Here is a 22,526-nt window from a genome sequence, read left to right on the forward strand (position 1 = left end):
TCGCGGGGCCGCTGCAGCTGTGGGTCCCCGCTGCCCGGGCCGGATGCCTCAGCCAGAGGCGTTAGGCCTGGGCAGGGGTGGAGCCTGCAACCGCGGGGAGCTGGGGGTCCCCTGCCCAGGCCTGACACCTCTGCCGGAGGCCTCAGGCCTGGTCAAGGGGCCGATCCGGTGATTGGTGATTGGAGGGTGATGAGGGTCAACTCCTCTGGCCGAGGCATCAGGCCTGGGCGGGGGGCGGAGCCGGGGATTGGGGGGATATGATGGTCCCCTTGCCCAGGCCTGAAGCCTGGGTCAGAGGCCTCAGGCCTGGGCGGGGGCCAGAGCCAGTGATCAAAGGGAGATGGGGGTCCCCTGTCCAAGCCTGACACCTCTGGCGGAGGTGTCAGGCCTGGGCAAGGGGCCGATCAGGTGATCGGAGGGTGATGGGGGTCTACGCCTCTGGCTGAGGCATCAGGCCTGGGCAAGGGGCAGAGCCAGCAATCGGAGGGATCTGGGGGTCCCCTGCCCAGGCCTGATGCCTGGGCCAGAGGCATCAGGCCTGGGCTGGGGGCAGAACCAGTGATGGGGGGAAATGAGGGTCCCCTGCCCAGGCCTGACGCCTCTGTCAGAGGCGTCAGGCCTGGGCAAGGGGCTGATCCTGTGATTGGAGGGTGATGGGGGTCAGCGCCTGAGGGCTCCCAGTATGTGAGCGGGGGCAGGCTGGGCTGAGGGACACTCCCCCCCCCACACACCCAGTGCACGAATTTCGTGCACCGGGCCCCTAGTTATAATGATAAAGGGATGAAATGTAAATACCCCACCCCACGCTAGGGAAGAGAACAAAAGAGAAGTCAAGCACTCTTAATGAGTAAGAAATTTCAACAAATCCCTGGAAGACAGAAGGCAGATGGCTGACAGAAGGTTAATAGAAGCACCAACCAGTTAGATGAGGCAGATGGAAGATGTTTCTATCTATTATAAAACTTCCATTTTATCTGATTTTTGAAATTGTATTAAGGTATTTTAAAAAAAATTTTAATGAAAATATTTTAAAGAAGAAATTATAGGGAAAACAACTAAAATTTTCTGGACTTTACAATCATTCATTCTCATAATAACCCATTATTACTGGGTTAACTCAAAGTCATTATTATTTTAAACTGAGGTTTCATCCAAAGACATTAAATCAAAACAAAACAGAAACAACAAACAAACATGCCCTAGCTGGTTTGGCTCAGTAGATAGAGCGTCAATTGTGAATTTGGTTAACACTTCTATTATAGAGAAAGGGCGAATAGCAATATTAAAATATTTTTTCTAATTAATTTCCTTTCAGTGTGCACGAATTCGTGCACCAGGCCACTAGTCAATGATGAGAGAGAATCACGGATCGGTAACCTCCTGCACACCCCACACTGAGTATCAAGCCCGCAGCCCAGGCATATAGCCTGACTGGGAATCCAACCATGACCTCCTGGCTCCTAGGTCGACACTCAACCATTGAGCCACACAGGCCAGGCTGAGTTTATTCTTGTATTATTCATTAATTATTGTATTATTTTCTATACAAACAATTGTAAACCTACTTTTGTCCCACCCTGTATAACTGTAAAAAATATGCAGTTTTTCAGTAGCGAGACATCACTTACAGTGCTCTCAACAAAAGAAAGCATCCTTTACTGAAAGCAGAACAAGACTGTAGCAAAACAAATTTTAGGGATCCAGCAAGGTAACCACTGTTGATCAGAATTTTCTGGCAGAGAATGGTAATTAGAATTCCTGGAAATCATAGCTTCCTAGGAAATTTTTTTTACTACCGATCTTAGCCTTCCAAAGGGGGTCATTTGCTTAACATTCTCCATAATCAATCTGGAAGGACTGAAAATGTTTAGCAAAGACAACATATTGGTTAAAACTATTTCTTCCTAACAATGTAGTTCTTAATGTTACTTCTTTCTGGGTTCAGCCTTCTCTTACTTTATGAAGAGAGTAATTGTTAAAAGTGCTAACTGCCAGGGAGAGAAGAAAGGAATAGCCTCTTAAGTAGAAAGTTAAGGAAATGAAGGTGGGAACTTTCTGAGAGAAGGCAGGATGACTATATTACTTATTACTACTGTTAATTACTGAGCACCTCAACAGGAAAAGTGGAGGGAGAAGAAAACCTCGTCTGTGTCAAGCACTCTCCTGGCACTTTTTTTTTTTCTAAATATGTTTTTTGATTTTTTAGAGAGGAAGGGAGAGATTTAGAGATAAAAACATCAATGAGAAACATCATTGATCAGCTGCCTTCTGCATGCTCCCTACTGGGAATCTAGTCCCGCAACCCGGGCACGTGCCCTGACAGGGAATCGACCAGGGGATCTCTTGGTTCCTGAGTCAACGCTCAACTGCTGAGCCACACCTGTCAGGCTCTCCTGGCACTTTTGACACATTATCTTATTTGATGTTCATAAAAAGCCTACAGTTTCTAATAATATCTCCATTGTAGAGCTGAGAAAACAAGGAATTGAAGTTGATAATCTGTCTAAAGCAGTGGTTCTCAACCTTCCTAATGCTGTGACCCTTTAATATAGTTCCTCATGTTATGGTGACCCCCAACCATAAAATTATTTTCGTTGCTACTTCATAACTATAATTTTGCTACCGTAAACAATATGTAATTATATATGTGTTTTTCGATGGTCTTAGGCGACCCTTGTGAAAGTGTCATTGGACCCCCAAAGGGGTCGCGACCCACAGGTTGAGAAACCGCTGGTCTAAAGTGTCACACAGTTAGTGGTGGAGGTAAGATTTAAATGCAGACTGTCTGACTCCCAAGTCCCTGCCAGCAAGTCCACTCCTGCTGCTTATGTGCTAACTTTGAGCTCAAATCAGCATACTAAATGGCACATATTCAGTGTAACAGAAATAAAACAAGAATAGGTTAGAGACTGTGGAAAGGTTTAAAATAAAATCCCACTGGCTTTGAGACAAAGAAATTTAGAAGTAAATTGGCCATGGTTTATAAATTTAGTCAGATGCCAAAAATTATTTTTGCCAGAGTAAAAATCTGAGAGCCTCTGCTTTACATCATCTGTTACTATAGGTTGTCCATTTCTATCACATTTCTTCTCACTCATTTCCAAACTAAATAACCCCACTCGTATTTCAAATCACCCATGGGTATAATTGTTGTGGGCTAAGGGTCAGAATCACAGAGATTATTTCAAAAGTATGTAATGAGTGCTCAATCAACCACAGTAATTCTTTGACTTAGAAGCTGACTCCTTTACTAATACTAGAGTATCTAGTTTCCCTTCTAATATACATTAGGCTCATGGCTTCAAAGACTTTTCCAGAATCTTCCCCAAGTTCTTTTCCTGGTTGAAAATAGGGAAGACTTCCAATTAACATATATCCCTAAGTTACTTCCAAATTATTTTCCCATGTGTCTGCAGAGAGTTGCCTCTATTTTCTCAATTCTTAACTGGTCAGAATGTTCCTTGATGGTTGTTTCATCAACACACTTGGGAGTGTTCCTTTAAGTAGTCGTGGTCAAAGCATTTTGATAAATGTCACAGAATGAGTATCTAGCAACTGCCCCTCTGGGATGCCCATAGTGCATTCTCCCTACTCATTCCAAGGATTCATTAAAAACCATGGCTCTGTTGGGCACTGTACCTCTCACTTACATAAACTTGAACATGTAAGCATGACTTGGGAGGATCTAAATCCATGGAAGAGTCAAAAGATGTACCTCCTGTCATAGCCAGATTCAACCTTTTGTACAGTTTCTTAGATCTATTTCTTTCTTTTGCATTACTGTCATCTATATATACTTCTTTTTTCCCACTCAAGAACAGGAGTTATGCTTGAGCTCATACCCCCTTTTGGAGAACTTCTGTTATCATTTTCAGTTCTTATAGTAGTTTCTAAAAGTAGAATTAACAAGTTTAGTTTTGTCCTTCAACAGCATAGCAGGTTCTTTTTTTTATTTCCCCACTCATTTTTCTTCTTTAATATCGCTCAGCATCGATTTTTGTCTATGTACCTTTACATGATACTGAATTCCTTTGGACTAGCATTCCTCTCTCCCCTCCCATTACCTAAAATGTTTTATACCCATTATGGCAAGAACTCATGGAGAATCCTAGCTAATAAGAGGGAATATGCAAATTGACCATCACACTGTAACACGATGGCAGCACCCAAAGCAGAGGCGGGGGATCCCGTAACACAAGGTGGCGGCACCCACAGCGGAGGCTGGGGATCCTGTAACACAAGATGGCAGCGCCCAAATCACACCAAAGAGAAGGTGCCTGTGTAAACTGTGAAATGCATGTCCTTAACGAAATTCAAGAGGCATTCACGTTGCATGGAATGAAATGTTCACATTTCAAACTTCCAGACTATCCTTCATTAATGAATACAAATACATGTGATGAATTGTACGAGCGACAACAGGCACAGGTTTTGATAAATTCTCTGCATGATGAACAGTTGGCAGCCTTTCAGCCATCGAATATCAAACTCTACACCCCAAATGCTTTTTCTTGGATAGTCCAGGTGGTAGTGGAAAAACATATCTGTATAAAGTTTTAATACATTATATTAGAGGTCATGATGGTACTGTTTTACCCACAGCGTCTACAGGAATTGCTGCACATTTACTTCTCGATGGAAGAACCTTTCATTCCCAATATAAATTACCAATTCCATTAAATGAAACTTCAATTTCTAGACTCGATATAAACAGTGAAGTTGCTCAAACCACGAAAAAGGCCAAATTCTCGTTATTGATGAATGCACCATGGCATCCAGTCATGCTATAAATGCCAGAGACAGATTACTAAGAGAAATTATGAATTTGAATGTTACATTTGGTGGGAAAGTTCTCCTTCTCAGAGGGGATTTTCGACAATGTCTCAGTGTTGGGCCACATGCTATGCGATCGGCCACAGTACAAACGAGTTTAAAGTACTGTAATGTTTGGGGATGTTTCAGAAAGTTGTCTCTTACAACAAATATGAGATCAGAGGATTCTGCTTATAGTGAATGGTTAGTAAAACTTGGAGATGGCAAACTGGATAGCATTTTCATTTAGGAATGGTTATTATTGAAATCCCCCGTGAAATGATTTGTAATGGATCTATTATTGAAGCTACCTTTGGAAATACTATATCTATAGATAATATTAAAAATATATCTAAATGTGCAATTCTTTGTCCAAAAAGTGAGCACATTCAAAAATTAAGTGAAGAAATTTTGGATATACTCAATGGAGATTTTCACACATATTTGAGTGATGATTCCATTGACTCAACAGATGATGCTGAAAAGGAAAATTTTCCCATCAAATTTCTTAATAGTATTATTCCTTCAGGAATGCTGTGTCATAAACTAAAATTGAAAGTGGGTGCAATCATCACGCTACTGAGAAATCTTAATAATAAATGGGGTCTTTGTAATGATACTAGATTTATTATCAAAAGATTACGACCTAACATTATCGAAGCTGAATTATTAACAGGATCTGTGGAAGGAGAGATTCTTCTGATTCCAAGAATTGATTTGTCCCCATTTGGGCCTCCCATTTAAATTGATTAGAAGACTGTTTCCTGTGATGCCAGCATTTGCGACAACTATTAATAAATCACAAGGACAAACTCTACACAGAGTAGGAATATTCCTACCTGAACCTATTTTTGGACATGGTCAGTTACATGTTGCTTTCTCTCGAGTTCGAAGAGTGTGTGATGTTAAAGTTGTAAATACTTCATCACAAGGGAAATTAGTCAAGCACTCTGAAAGTGTTTTCACTCTAAATGTGGTGTACAGGGAGATATTAGAATAAGTTTAATCACTTTATAAGTCATTGTTTGCATCAATGTTATTTTTATATCATGTTTTTGTTTTCATATCATATGTTTGTTGTTTTATACCATGTTTTTGTTAAATCATTTTGTTATTGTTTATTAATAAATTCATATATTATTTTCATATACATTTTACTCATTTCCTCTCATCTTTGACACTTCTATTATAGAGAAAGGGCAAATAGCAATATTAAAATATTTCCTCTAATTAATTCCCTTTTAATGTGCACGAATTTTGTGCACCAGGCCAATAGTATAAATATATTATAGCAACTCAAGCTTTTCACCATTGGTTCTCAAAGCAGGCTTTTGAGGGTAGAAGTCATCTGGCATATCAATTCAAACCAAGGGTCCTTCTCTTAAGCCTCTTTCTCTGCCTATACACTTTCATTAACACAACTTGGAAAGAGATTTTGGCTCTTAGACTACTTAATACAGTCAAACCTCCATTCTCGAATGTCTCCCATCTCAAACAATTTGGTTCTCAACCGAATTGTTCATGGAAAAAAATATCTTAGTTGTCCAACAAAACTTCAGTTCTCAACCTGACAACCCTTTCATGCTGGTACATCAGCATGACAAAAAGCATCTCAGACCACAAACAAAAGAAAGAATGCACCAGTATTAGTCAGTTTACAGCTAAACCTTGCCTTGTTAACATCTCAGGAAACTGTGCTGTGAATATATTTATGGTGAGGTTTTTTTGCTTTTGTTGTTGGCCAAATGGATGATTAGCACAATTTTAAATCATAAAGAGGCCATCAAGAGTGCTAATGCTGCTAGGGTGTGACAGAAACAATGATCAAAGGCAATTGAAGAGGTAGAAAAACTACTGATTTGGATAAATGAAAAGCAATTAGCCAGTAACAACATTTTTTAGTCCATGATATATGAAAAAGTGAAGATGCTGCATAATGACCTCCTGAAAGACACCCCTGGAACAAGTGCTGAAAGTAATTCACTTAAGGCTAGTAGGGGTGGTTCAATCAATTTAAGAAAAGCAGTGTTTATAGAGTAAACAGTACATTAGACATACCCTATATCAGGGGTCCTCAAACTACGGCCCACGGGCCACATGCAAATACAAATATTGTATTTGTTCCCGTTTTGATTTTTTTACTTCAAAATAAGATATGTGCAGTGTGCATAGGAATTTGTTCATAGTTTTTTTTTAAACTATAGTCCAGCCCTCCAACGGTCTGAGTGACAGAGAACTGGCCCCCTGTTTAAAAAGTTTGAGGACCCTTGCCCTATATAATAAAAGGCTAATATGTAAATAGACCGAATGGCAGAACAACCAAACAACCGGTTGCTATGACGTGCACTGACCACCAGGGGGTGCATGCAGAACATGGCAGATGTTGGCCACAGCGGGATGGTAGAGCAGGTGAGCGGGGCGCCAGACCAAGGTGGGACGCTGGTCACTGTCATTGGGGTGAGCCTCTGGTGGTTACTGAAAATTCTTTGCTCCTGGATGCCACGGTCCCACTGGGCGCTCACACCCGCTGCTGGTGCTGGAGCCGCCGCTCACACCTGCTGCCGGCACCTGGCGCCAGCCCCAATCACTCGGCGCCATCAGTAGGTGTGAGCAGCAGCTGCCAACCCAGACTGCCCCTCAGGGCTTCTCCACCTCCCCTGCTTCTGAGGGGTGATGAGGGCCAGCAGCCGCCTCTCGCACCTACTGCCAGTGACGGCCCCACTCGCACCCACTGCTGGTGCCAGCCTCAATTGCTCCACGCCGTCAGCAGGTGTGAGCAGGGCCAGTGCCATCACCATGTGGGAGTGGCAGTGGCAGGAGCAGGGCTGCCAGCAGACAGGGGGCTGGGGGCCGCAGCGGGAGGGGCCAGACGGGGGCATGGAGGATGGGCCAAGACCCGCCCCTGTGCCAACCGCAGCCTCGCAGCACACAGTTCCTTTCAAGGTGCATGAATTCGTGCACTGGGCCCCTAGTACTGTATACAAGATTAAAACGGAATCATTTGGGGGGTCTGGAATGAATTAATTCAATTTACACTAATTTTCTAGGTGAGAATCTCACCTTTATTCTGTTTATTATACAAGAGTGTCCATGGAAGGGCCCATGACATCATTCTCTTTCAATGATGACACTATAGATTCTTCATCTTAGCATGGTTTTACTTATATGGTGTGGAACACCACCAACACCCTTGATGCCTACAATATAACCTGTTTTTAAAGATTCACATGAATGGAACATCTCCAGTTTATTTTTTGAAAAAGGAAAGGTCTTCAGCTGGTCTTGGTGTACCCTGAGACTTCTGCTGAGTGGCCTCAGACCCACTGGTGTCAAGTCTGAATGTTTATATCATCCTGGTGTGAACACTATGTGCCCCTACCTGGTGTGACTCACTGAGAACCTGCTTTAAGTAATTCATGTACCACTAGGCCGGGTCTCAACCTTCCTAATGCCGCGACCCTTTGATATAGTTCCTCATGTTGTGGTGACCCCCAACCATAAAATTATTTTCGTTGCTACTTCATAACTGTAATTTTGCTACTATCATGAATCGTAATGTAAATATCTGATATGCAGGATGTATTTTCAGAGGTCGCAACCCACAGGTTGAGAACAGCTGCACTAGGGGCTCTTTTAGTGACTAAACCTGATAGCCAGCATGTGGAGCTGGACCCAGGAGTACCTTGAGCCTCTTGATGACCTACCCCAGGCTGGGTACTGGTGGAAGCAGGCCTCAGTATGAAGCGTGGCCCTTCCCACATGCAGCTTGGCCCAGCAGAGGTAGCCACCAACTGTGGATCACTTTGTAGCTCCTAACAGGTAGCTCAGAGTCAGTCACAGGCAGTGTCTGACACTGACCTGCACCAGAGTCCTCTCCGTGGGGTCAATGCTTCAGTGAGTGATAACTGCTGTTTTGGCATATGTAAAGATTTAAATTTCGAGATAAAGTGATCCAAAAAAGGTCTGACTTTGTAGAGATGGTCTGTTACATCCTGTTTGTGAATTGTCATTCAGATGGAAGAATATAAGTATATGCTCAAACCTCTAATAGGTTTTGGAAATATGGGTGATTCAAATAAAGGATAAGTTGACCAGTAATCTTTCCATTCTGGCTTCTTCATTAGTCCCATCAATAAAATTAAACCAAGAAACTTCTTTATATCCACATAAGTAATGTCCATCCATGGTGAATTTTTAGTCGAGGTTTTGTAGTATATTTCCATTTGGTGATGGTATAAATTGGTTTGAGGAGTAAGGAGATTGAAAAAATCCTTATCAAAAATAAACTGGTTGCCCTAACTGGTTTGGCTCAGTGGATAGAGCGTTGGCCTGTGGACTGAAGGGTCCCAGGTTCGATTCCGGTCAAGGGCATGTACCTTGGTTGCGGGCACATCCCCAGTAGGGGGTGTGCTGGAGGCAGCTGATTGATGTTTCTCTCTCATTGATGTTTCTAGTTCTCTATCCCTCACCCTTCCTCTCTGTAAAAAATCAATAAAATATATATTTTTAAGTAAATAAATAAATTGGTTACTTCACTTATACTTCATGGGTCTTCAAATTGAACAGTTATGCCTAAAATCCTATCTAATAATAGACAAACATGGTAATTGACCATACCTTCACTACACTTCCCATTGGCTAATCAGGGTGATATGCAAATTAACTGCCAACCAAGATGGCGGCCAGCAGCCAGGCAGCTGAAGCGAACATGAGGCTTGGTTGCCCCGGCGATGGAGGAAGCCAAGGTTCCGCCTGCTGTGGCCCGGCTCTGAGCTCCAGATGCAACAAAGTTTCAATTATAGAAGCTAAACAAACCCCAGGTACCTGCCTTCAGCCAGCTGGCCTTGGAGCTGGAGCCGCAACAAAGTTTCAATTACAGGAGGTAAATAAATCCCAGAATAAAAAAAAGAAAAAGGAGAGACTGGGAGCTTCAGTTGCAGACCTGGTCTGTCTGAAAACAGCCCTCAGCCCCTCATCCAGACTGGCCAGGCACCCCAGTGGGGACGTCCACCCTAAACGGGGTGTGGCCAGCCTGAAAATAGCCCTCAGCCCCTCATCCAGACTGGCCAGGCACCCCAGTGGGGACCCCAACCCTAAAGGGGGTGTGGCCAGCCTCAAAACAGCCATCAGCCCCCCATCCAGACTGGCCAGGCACCCACTGGGGACCCCCACCCTAAAGGGAGTGCAGGCAGCCTGAAAACAGCCATCAGCCCCTTACCCAGGCTTGCCAGGCACCCAAGCGGGAACCCCACCCTGATCCAGGAGACCATTCAGGGCAAACCAGCCAGCCCCCAATGGTGCACCAGGCCTCTATCCTATATAGTAAAAGGGTAATATGCAAACTGACCCTAACAGCAGAAAGACTGGGAATGACTGGTCACTATGACACACACTGACCACCAGGGGGAAGACGCTCAATGCAGGAGCTGCCCCCTGGTGGTCAGTGAGCTCCCACAGGGAGAGCTCTGCTCAGCCACAAGCCAGGCTGATGGCTGCCAGTACAACAGTGGTGGTGGGAGCCTCTCCTGCCTCCTCTGCAGCGCCAAGGATGTCTGACTGCAGCTTAGGTCTGCTCCCCGCTGGCAAGTGGACATCCCCCAAGGGCTGCCGGGCTGCCAGAGGAATGTCTGATTGCCAGCTTAGGCCCAATCCCCTGGGAGCAGGCCTCAGTCAGCAGATGATCATCCCCCGGGGGGTCCCAGACTGCGAGAGGGCACAGGCCAGGCTGAGGGACCACCCCCCCGCCCCCGAGTGCACAAATTTTCATGCACCGGGCCTCTAGTATTTATATAAACCTCTAAGGCTGGTAAATGTCTTTTTCTGCCCATACTTCTTCAGAATCACTTTTGCTGTCAGGTATTATCACATTTCTCTTTTGTCTTTGTGACGGTCTAATGTCAGACTCATTACTATCTTCCAACAAAATACTACTATCTTCCAGCACATAATTCACTCAAAAGTTCTTCTCTGCCACAACATGTCTTTTTTAAAACTTTTGCCATAATAAAAAATGGATAGAAAGAATTAGATGTATTGCTTGTCACATCTCTTGAAATACTGACTCACGAGTTGAGAAAAAGACACACATAATGAAGAGGAAAACTAGGGACGGCCAAAAGTGGTGAAGTGGCTCATATCTTGCACCTCTTATAATCTGAGCCTAAACAAAGATAACTAAGAAAACAGTCTAGAGCTCTCTTTTAAAACTCTATATTGGTTTCAGATCTTAAAATTACTTAAATTAATGTAAGTGCAGACACGAGTTATCTGTGACCAGTCAATGCAATTTGGGAATGGAAACACAAGTTAACCCGTGACTGGTCAGCAACGTTCAGACGCAGAAACATGAGTGTACTCATGATGGATCAGCAAGGTGCTGGGATGCTCAAGGAACTTAGGGGATGAATGGAGGAACTCAGTAAAACTGTAACAAAGAGATAGTAAGCATAAACAAATGATATAGAAACCATAAAAAAGAGCCAGTCAGAAATGAAGAATACAATACCTGAAATGAATAATACACTAGAAGGAATGAACAGCAGATTAGATGAAGTAGTGAGTCAAATCGGCCATTTGTAAGACAACATAACAGAAGAAACACATTCAGAACAGCAAACAAAATAGACTTTAAAACAAAAGCTATAGTAAGAGACAAAGAGAAGGACATTACATAATGATAAAGGGAGCAATCCAACAAGAGTACATAACCCTTGTAAACATTTATGCACCCAACATAAGAGCGCCTAATATATAAACAAAGCAAATACTGGACATAAAGGGAGAGATTGATAGCAATACAGTAATACTAGGACTTGAATACTCCATTGACATCAATGGATAGATCTTCCAGACAGAAAATCAACAAGAAAACATCAGCCTAAAATGACACAGTAGACCAGATGGACTTAATTTATACTTTCAGAGCATTTCATACCAAAGCAGCAGAGTATACATTCTTTTCAAGTGCACACAGCATTTTCCAGTATAGACCACATATCAGGATACAAAACAAGTCTCAATAAATTTAAGAAGATTGAAATCATATCAAGTATCTTCTCCATTACAATGGTATGAAACTAGAAAGCAAGTATAAGAAAAAAACAACAACTGAAAAACACAAACACGTAAAGGCTAAATAACATGCTACTAACCAATGAATGGATTCATAATGAAATCAAGGAAGAAATCAAAGGATACCCTGAGGCAAATAAAAATGAAAACACAACAACCCTAAATCTATGAGACACAGTGAAAGCAGTCCTAAGAGGGAAATTCATAGAATTACAGTCCTACTTCAAGAAACATGAAAAATCTTGCCTACCCGATTTGGCTCAGTGAATAGAGCGTCAGCCTGTGAACTGAAGGGTCCTGGGTTCAATTCAGGTCAAGGGCACACACCTCAGTTTTAGGCTCAATCCCTGGCCCTGGTCGGGGTGTGGAAGGCAACCAATCGATGTTTCTCTCTCTGTCTCTCCCCCTCTCTTCCACACTCTCTAAAATTCAATGGAAAAATATCCTTGGGTGAGGATTAACAATAAAAGAAACATGAAAAATCTCAAATAAACAATCTTACCTTACACCTAGAAGAACCAGAAAAAGAACAAAGTCCAAAGTGAGTGGAAGGAAGGAAATAATAAAGATCAAGTGGAAATAAACAAAATAGAGTCTAAAAAAAAAAAGAAGAAAGATTAATAAAACCAAGAGCTGCTTCTTTGTAAAGATAAACAAGACTGATAAATCTTTAACCAGACTCATTAAGAAAAAGAGAGGACCCAAATAAATAAAATCAGAAATGAAAGAAGTAACAACTGACACCACAAATAGACAAAGGATTATGAGAAATTATGAGTAACTATATGCCAACAAATTGGACAATATGGAAATGAATAAATTCCTAGAAAAATATAATCTTCCAAAAGTGAATCAAAAAGAAACAGAAAATCTGAACAGATTAATTATAACTAATGAAATCAACACAGTATTCAAAAAAATTCTCAGCAAACAAAAGTTCTGGACCAGTTGGCTTCACAGGTGAATTTTACCAAACATTTCAAGACCAACTAACACCTGTTCTTCTCAAATTATTCCAAAAAATTCAAGAGGAGGGAAAACTCCCAATCTCATTTTACAAGGCCAGCATTATCCTAATTCCAAAATCAGATAAAGACACTACAAAGAAAAAAAATTATAGGCCAATATCCCTGATGAACATAGATGCAAAAAATCATCTATAAAATATTATCAAACTGAATTAAGTAAAACATTAAAAAGATCATACACCATGGTACAGTGAGATTTCATCCTAGGATGCAAGGTTGGCACAATATCCACAAATAAATGTGATACACCACATAAACTAACTGAAAAATAAAAAATATAATATCAATAATGCAGAAAAGGATGGGGGGGATGAGGACACATTTGTAATACCTTAACTAATAATAAAAAAATAAATAAATAAAATCCAAATTCCTCTTACCAAAAAAAAAAAAATAATAATGCAGAAAAGGCTTTTGTCAAAATCCAGCATCCATTTATGATAAAAACTCTTAGCAAAGTGGGAATAGAGGAAACATACTTCAACATAATAAAGGTCATATATACGATAAACCCACAACTAACATTGTACTCAGTGGGGAAAAACTAAAAGTGTTTCCCTTAAGATTAGGAACAAGACGAGGATATCCACTTTCACCACTCTTATTTAGCATAGTACTGGAAGTCCTAGCCATAGCAATCAGGCAAGAAGAAGAAATAAAAGGCATCCAAATTGGAAAGGAAGAAATAAAACTGTCATTATTTGCAGACAACATGATACTGTATATAGAGAACCCTAAAGATTCCACCATAAAACTAGAACTGACAAATGAACTCATTAAAGCAGCAGGACACAAAATAAATATTTAGAAATTGGTAGCATTTTTATATACCAACTAGAGGCCCGGTAAATGAAATTCATGCATGGGTAGGGTCCCTAGGCCTGGCTGGCAGTCAGGGCCGATCGGGGCCTTCCTTTCAGCTGTCAACCAGGGCCTTCCTTCGTTCCGTGCCACCCCCTGGTGGTCAGCACACGTCATAACGAGCAATCGAACTCCTGGTCTCCTGGTCGAACTCCCGAGGGGACAATTTGCATATTAGGCTTTTATATAGAGAGATAATTAACTATCACAGCACTTTCAACCAGTATGCTGCAAGGATTTTTAAAACATGCAATACCTGACTACTCAGGGGCAATGACCTCTTTTCCCTTAGATTGTCAAATAAAAAAATGACAACAGCCAACACAACAACAGCCCTCCAATTTGAATAAATCAAAATTAGATTTATTTTTTTGTTCAGATCAGCAAAAAAATGCTTTTGGGGTGCCGCAGAAATTTAGTAATTAGTTATGTGTGCCATGAGATGATAAAGACTGAAAATCCCTGAACTATCAGAAAGAGAAATTAAGAAAACAATCCCACTTACTATTGCATCAAAATAAAATAAAATACCTAGGAATAAATTTAACCAAGGTGGTAAAATACCAGTAATTTGGAAAATTTTAAGACACTGAAGAAAGAAATTGAAGAAGATATAAACAAATGGAAACATATACTGTGCTTACGGATAGGAAGAATTAACATAATTAAAATGCCCATAATACCTAAAGCAATCTGTAGATTCCATGCAATCCCTATCAAAATACAAATGGAATTTTTACAGAACTAGAATAATTCAAAAATTTATATGAAACCACAAAAGACCCCGAATAGCCAGAGTAATCTTGAGAAAGAACAAGTTAGAGGTATCACACTCCTAATTTCAAACTATAAGACTATAATAAAATTGCATGGTTCTGGCATAAAAACAGACACACAGATCAATGGAACAGAGTAGAGAGGCCAGAAATAAACCCACACCTATACGGCCAATTAATATAGCAAGAACATTCAATAGGGTAAAGACAGTCTAGTCAAGAAATGGTGCTGGAAAAAATAGATATATGCAATGAATGAAACTAGACCCTGGAAGTGGGGATTTGGGGAAGTAACTGAATCAAGAGAACGGGGCCTAATGAATGAGATTAGTGCCTTTACTAGCGACATAAGAGGATTTCTCTTCCTGCCATGCGAGGACAGAGCGAAAAAGATGTTCTTCTGCTAACCAGGAAGAGCTCTCTCATTAGGAACTGAATCAGCCAATATCCTCATTTTGGACTTCTCAGCCTACAAAATTGTGAGGAATAAATTTCCGTTGTGTAAGCCACCCAGCCTATGGTATTTTTGTTATAACAGCCTGAACTGACAGACAATCCTACTAGCCAAAAATTAATAGCAATACCCACCTTCATCCTCACTGCTATCAGACTCAGGAAGTTTAAGTCTTCTCCTCTTTTTCTTCATGTTTACAGTTTCTTTTGTCTCATCATCAGAGAACTCCACTCGCTTCCCCCTGTGGCCATCCAGGAAAAATTGAAGCATGTTACACAAAATAAAATTCTAAGTATTCATATGCTACTATGGGTCTTGCATCATAACTCATGGTCTTAATTCCAGAGGACAGAAAAATCAATAAGAATTCTTTTTAAGGCTAACTGACCAGAACTAGATTACTTCATGGGATGACCAGAATAAAAATTTTCTCTAGCTCTCTCTAGACCACTGGAAATTACTATCAGATTATTGAGCATGTTCCTAAATTCTTACTGCCCCTATTGGCCTTTTAATTAAACAATCATTCAATAAGCAGCTACTAACTACATATATGAGGCTCTTTGCTAAACAATGAGGATGTAAGGATCAAGAAAATACTGTTCTCAAGGAGCTTTAACTGGAAAAACAGGTATAAGCACTACTGTAATACAATGTGATCATTTTACTGGACAAATGTTATAGGACATGAGTCTTACTTGAAAACTTTAAAAGCTAAGTATAAGTTCATCAGATAAAAAAGGGGTACATATTTTATAGAGAAAAAAACAATATGAGCAAAAGCATTATACCTCAAGGTGTTTCTAATGATGTAATAAAAAACCTATCCTCCATCCCAGCCTGACGTTATTTCGCTCCTCTGGATATTCCATCACATTACTCATTCATTAAAGGGCCCACTGTATGTTAGAGACGTAATTTATATCTACAAGAATTTTATTTCTTATATAAGTATCAACTTATTTTTCTATCTTAAGGTATGAAAAGACAAATTAAACCCAAAATAGATAGAAGGAAATAATAAATATAAGAGCAGAAATCAATGAAGTAAAGAAAATTAACACAGCTAAAAGGCATTACTTTTGGGGGAAAAGATTAATAAAATTAAAAAGCCTTTTACAAGACTGATAAAAAAGACAAAAAATATAAAGAATGAAAGAATCTGCAGTGGTAACTACAGATACTCAAAGAATAAGGATATATTATGGACAACTTTACCCAATAAGCTCAACAACTTAGATGGAATAAATTCCTTTAAAAACACAACCTAACTGACTCAAAAAGAACAAAAGAATTTGAAGAGCTCTATTTAAAGATATAAAATTAATTTCTTTAAAAAAAACTTCCCCCCAAAAAAACTCCAGACCCAGATTCACTTGTGAATTTTATCAAACTTTGAAGAGAGAAATACATATCATATACAAATAGAAAACAGAGAAGTACTAAACTCCTCCCAATTTTAATAAGTCGGCATAACACTAATACTAAAATATGATTAATGTTACTAGAAAAGAAAAGATCCATAGACCTTGTAAATGTAGGGGCAAAAAATCCTTATAGTATTAAGTAGAATCCAGCAATATGTAAAAAGGCTAATAGACCACGACCAAGTTGGGGTTTATCCCAAGAATGCAAGGTTGGTTTAACATTTGAAAACCAATCAATGTAATTCACTATATTAACAGAAACACTGTATGAACATTTCAATAAATGCAGAAAAACCATCTGTCAAAATGCAACACCCATTCATAATAAAACCTCCCAGCAAACTAGGAACAGAATTTCTTCCATCTAATAAAGGGCACCTATTAAAAATATATAGTTAATGTTATACTTAGTGCTGAAATACTGAATGCAATCCTGTCGATAACCAGCAAAAACAAATGTACCCATGCTGGGACATTTTAATCCACCCATATCACATGTTCCTAGGAGGTGAGGCCAGCTGGACAGAGCCTTGACCCTGAAACTTCAGCATTTTGTTGATGTTTTCTATCAGAGTGTCCCCAACCTTGCCACAAAAGTAAAGCATTTCTGGGCCTATCAGTGCTGACAGTGTCCTTTAGAATTTCTTTCAACAGACTAATTCCTACCAACTATGAGGTAGTGTCTCAAATTCCTGGATCCATTTTTAACAGCTTGTGTGCTTTTTATTTTCTTTTCTAATTACATTTTACCACTTGAAAAATAAACTCATTGATATAAAAAGAAAACAAAGAACTTTTTCTCTTAAATTTGACTGGAAAGAGTAACCTTTCATTTGCAATTTGAAGTGAAAAACAGACACACCATCAGGCACACTTATGCCATGTCCACAAATTCAAAATAAAGGAGAAAAAACAATTGATTTAGGTCAATGGAGTCCAAAAAATAGACTTTGGGCTTTAAATGTCCTAAAATGCAGATTCTAGGTCTACTTCACTAGACAACTAGACAAGATATTGATTGAACTTCTCCCCTCACTTTGGTTATGTAGCCGTATCCTGACGGCATCAAGTAGGATTTAGTGCTCAACTGAAAACTGCCTGCTGTCAATAAGCCCAGACAGACCTTCTCAACCCCAGAAGAAACACACTTTCCCCATAAGTGACAAAATTTTCCTACCTTTTCCTCTCCTTCTGCTGCATCTTAATAGGCTCTGCTTTTTTGCTGGGTTTCTTCAGACCTGCAGGGGCTGCCAGCTTTGGTTCAGTGACAGACAGTAGAGGTTGTTCCACTACTTTTTCTTCTTTCACTTCTTGTTCTGAATCCAAGGTGACTTTAAGTTTATCTACAAATCAAGTATAAAAGACAATGTACAATCCCATCAGGCAATATTAATCTATCATTCCTTTGACAGCCTACTAAGTGCCAGGTAATATGTTAAAAGCAGGGGCTAAGGGGGAAAAAATACATTCCCTGTCCTAACAGAGCTCATGGTCTAGTCAGAGAACATTTCTCCTTTCCAACTACCACTCTCGCTATTACTGTTTTCTTTTCTGCCTCCAGCTAATCCCTCTTAATATCACAGCCCCCACGGCAAGTGATAGTAAAAGCAAGGCTTAGGAAAGAAATATCACTGTTCTCATTAGCTAGATGAGGAAACTAGCTCAGAGGAATTGAAGAGTCAGAAGACTTAAAATGCTTCCCAAGAGTACACAGCTTACAAAGTGACAAGAGAAATTTGTGCTAAAATCTTATTTTCTACTAGTAGCCCTGCGCACAAATCTGTGCGCCAGTAGCTCTCCGCCTGCTGCCCCGCCCTCCTGTAGCCCCCCCAGCCCCCACTCTCCCCCACCCCCCTCATAGCTTGCTGCCCTGCCCCCTCCTGTAGCTCTCCGATGCCAGCTTGTGGCTCGCTACCCCGCCCTCCTGCTGATCCATGATCCAGTGGTTACGCGGTCGGTCGTTATGCTTCACGGTGTAACGACCATTTGCATATACATCTTTATTATATGGGATTAGTCTATCCTTTTAAGCCTGCATACTTTTATATCCTACTACCTTAATGATATAATTGAAAGACTACTTTGGAATCAGAAAAGTTTGGTTCAAATCCTACTTCATTCTGGGCAAGTTAATTTAAAAGTCAGTCTTCTCTGTAAAAACTGGAGTAATATTTAGAAGATTATCATAAGGATTAAAAGAGATCAACATATGAGGTTAAGTGATTTACTTTAAGGTAACATTGATGGGAAAGGAAGAGCCAGTTTAACTGCTCAAAGTCTTTACCCCTTTTCCTACACCAAGCTGAAAAACACAAAAACAACTATGGTGTAGTGCAGAACACTAAGAAATTTAAGCAGGATGGGCCTTCCATCTGAGAAATTATAGAAGAAATATACAGAAACTATATGCTATATTCAGTAGTAGTTTTGTTTTTTTTAAAGAAAATTCACACAATACTCTCAGAAAGTTGTAAACAGCCTCTTCAATAAGTAGTTTTGGTTATAAGTCATAAAATAGCTTAAACCATCCAAAGTTCAGGAAAAAATTATTGCTATCTTAGTTTTTGGCTGTTACACACAGCTTAGTATAATAGTTTATAAATAAAGTATATTATTTGAAAAAATAGATGATGGATAAAAGTGTAACATGTAATCTGTTTATGCTTTCTTTTTTGAAAACTTAAATGGGGAATCTGTATGGTTGAATCCACCATGGTGTCATTCTCTATTGCATTTTTACTACTGCTGTTATAAAGTATCAGTACTTCTCAAACTTTCCCACCTAACTATATAGAAGAGTAAACATGACCCGAAAAATGTTCGCTTAAGTTGCATGTGCATCTTTAAAGTTTATGCAAATTCTGCATTCTATCATATAATTGACATTATTTTGTTAGTATCTATTTCAAAATTACATCATGAGGAGGAAAAACCTCCAAATATTTCCTACCTACCCCATGGGTTGAAGAAAAAGAGGCTATTAATTTCAGAAAACTGATCTAAACTAAAATACCTTTGATCAAATAGATTTAGCATCCAGAGTTTTATTCTCTGTTTTGATTTCACCTCATTTTGGGAACTCCAATTTATACATATATAAAACTATAATTGGCCAATTAGCTGGTAAAGAGGCAGTTTATTTGTAACAATTTCAGGCAACTGTTAAGAAAAATTTAATCACATTTTCTCATTACCTGAATGGTCAAGTTACTTGTATCATCTGACTAAAAGCATCTCATTTTTATATTCAAGAAAATATAAAACCACTTTTCAAGCAAAGAAAAGTAACACAATGACTTTAATTGTCATCAAAGCTGCAATTGTTTTAACATAAAAGGCGTTAATTTTTTTGGTTATTGAGATATAATTCACACATCATAAAATTTACCCTTTATGTGTAAATTGTACAATTCAGTGTTTTTCATTTGTGCAACCATCACCAGTATCCAATTTTACAACATTTTCATCACTCCCAGACCTTGACAAGCACTAAACTACTTTCTCTATAGATTTGCCTATTCTGGACATTTTGTATAAATGGAATCAAACAATACATGGCCTTTTATTTTTGGCTCCTTTCATTTCTCATGTTTCAAGGTTCATCCATGTTGTAGCAAGTATCAATACTTCATTCTTTTTTGACTGAATAATATTCCATCGTGTGGATATGCCACTGTAGTATATCCATTCATCAAAATATGGACCTTTGGGTTGTTTCCACTTTTTAGCTATTATGAATGCTTCTGCTATGAACATCTGTGTACAAGTTTTGTGTGGCCATACAGTTTTAATTCTTGAGTAGATACCTGGCAGTGGAACTGCAGGATACCTCTGGATTTAACTTTTTTTTTTTAGTATTGCCATACTTTTTTTTAAAGTGAGCACATCATTTTACATTCCCCACAGCAATGTATGAGAGTTCAACTTCTCCACATCTTTGTCAATGCTTGTCCAGCATTAAGTTGTAAATGTTCAAGTTCCCACAGTCACCTCTCTTCATCTAGCTCTCAAGCTTCATTTTCATTGCAATGACCTTGTTATGTGTAAAATATAATAAAAATATTCATCAATTTAACTGTAAACATTCAGCCTTGAAAAAAATGTTAATCAACTTTATAAGCCATTCTTTTTATTAGGTAAATATTGAATTATTTTATATTATTTAGGTTTTACTCCTCTATTACATTCCATCATAACACCTTTTACTCTCTGCCTAACAATTACAATCATTAACTATTTTATTGTTTTTATATTTATTTGTGTCTCTGCCATGAGAATGAATATAAGGGCCACGAGGGCAGGAATCTTGTTTGCACATGTTTTGATCCATTGTAGCACCAATGCATAATGGTGCCAAGCACACAGTAGGTGTCAGTAAATACTTGCTAAATAACACATGAATAAATAAATGTATACTTCTGTATAGTTTGATTTCCCCCACTTTCAGGCCCTTCCAAAGCAGCAGCGACATCTGCCATTTGGTATTTTCTCGGAGAAGAAGCTGATTTTATTTTATTTTTTTACAATTAGCAAATATTCACATCTTACGTATTTTAAAACTAATTTAAAAATTCACCCAGCCAGTGTGGCTCAGTGGATGAGCGTCAACCTATGAACCAGGAGGTCAGGGTTCAATTCCTGGTCAGGGCACAGGCCTGGGTTTCAGGCTCAATCCCCAGAGGAGGGCGTGCAGGAGGCAGCCAATCAATGATTCTCTCTCATCATTGATGTTTCTCTCTTTCCCTCTCCCTTCCTCTCTAAAATAAATAAAAATAGCTATTTTTAAAATTCACTGGTTATTAAAGTTAAAACGCATAATAAGTAAGCAAACAACATTACATGTGAACCTCATTGAGGCTGCCAAGAAACCACACAATCTAATTAGGTACAGTGGGCAGAGCCGTACCAGCCGCACCGGCTAGTGACATTAGCATGATGTGTCTTCATAGACGTAGGGAGCCTTTTGTTCACTGTACTTGCAAGAATACAATTGTGCTTCCCAATATTCTGAAAGTATCAAATTTTCCATATGCTTTCAGAACACAAAAATGTTCTTGGATAGCTTTTATGACAAATAAAAAACTATCACTCCAACCCCTCTCCCAACCACCAATTGGACCATCACGGAAAAGCAGAATTCTGACTAATTTTGCTTGCATACGCCCTTAATAAAATGCTTCCCCACAAAATCTTTATAAAACTGATGCTCCAAAAAAATGCTATAATTATCCTGCGGCTCCTACATTCTTCCTGATATTCTGCCACATACCCTCAGGGGATGTTTACTTGATATAAGAAGTATGAAAATATGTGACTATTGGTTCCTTCCATATGAAAGAAATCGTATTTTTAGAAATATTTTTAATAAAGGAGATATTTTTAAAAAGCCAGTTTAGATCCCTATCTGAGCATTTCTAATTCACACTGAGGTCTAATCTGCAAAAATAACTAAAGAAAGGCTAAAGCTTTGTTTTTGCAGCCCCTTGGGAGATAGGGATAGTAATGGTGACACCAGGCAAACTGTACCCAGCATCCAAGATATTAACCTCAACACTGTACTGCTTAACCAGGCAGCCTCCCTTTTGTTTTAATTCCCATTTTCAAGAGTTCTATAAAACAAATATTTTTTTTAATTTTCAAGGCAGGAGGTAAAAATAGGAATAGTACACTACACTCCAAAGCAGCGGTCGCCAACCGGTGGACCGTGAGGTCCAAAAGGTTGGCAACCGCTGGTTTAAGGAAACCTTTGGAGCAGTGGTCGCCAACCACTGGTGGTCCGCGAGGTCCGAAAGGTTGGCGGCCACTGCTCCAAAGGATCTAAACTGAACCAAACTCACCCATAAAATCCACGATTCCAGTTGGGTTAATTTCATCAATATACTGAAAACTAATGTTAAGATTCCGGAAAGCTACATGGTAGTGGTCCCAGATGGGTAAAACAGGCTTTCCCCTCAGATAGGTAATAAGTTGTTATAATGATATTCATATATTAGTATTCAAAAAGAAGGTAAGAACATGCTTACTCATAGCAGCTTTCCCAAAAAAATTGCTCATCACATTCCCTTTCCCTGGTGCCTTGTTGCCTACTGAAGATGCC

The 22,526-nt window shown here is 39.5% G+C and overlaps 1 protein-coding gene across 5 annotated transcripts in view; it reads right to left on the minus strand.

Annotated features, from left to right (window-relative positions):
• POLD3 (DNA polymerase delta 3, accessory subunit) overlaps window positions 1–22,526 on the minus strand; it is a 59,063-nt gene that overhangs the window by 10,386 nt on the left and 26,151 nt on the right. For all 5 annotated transcript variants that reach the window (XM_059708446.1, XM_059708444.1, XM_059708442.1 and 2 more), the window contains 3 exons: window positions 22,453–22,525; window positions 17,607–17,772; window positions 15,137–15,243 (listed from right to left, as the gene is read on the minus strand). In XM_059708446.1, coding sequence (XP_059564429.1) covers window positions 15,137–15,243; window positions 17,607–17,772; window positions 22,453–22,525 — 346 coding nt within the window. The remainder of the gene's footprint in view (window positions 1–15,136; window positions 15,244–17,606; window positions 17,773–22,452; window position 22,526) is intronic.

Source organism: Myotis daubentonii, chromosome 9 (assembly GCF_963259705.1).
Source record: "Myotis daubentonii chromosome 9, mMyoDau2.1, whole genome shotgun sequence".
Lineage (NCBI taxonomy): Eukaryota > Metazoa > Chordata > Mammalia > Chiroptera > Vespertilionidae > Myotis > Myotis daubentonii.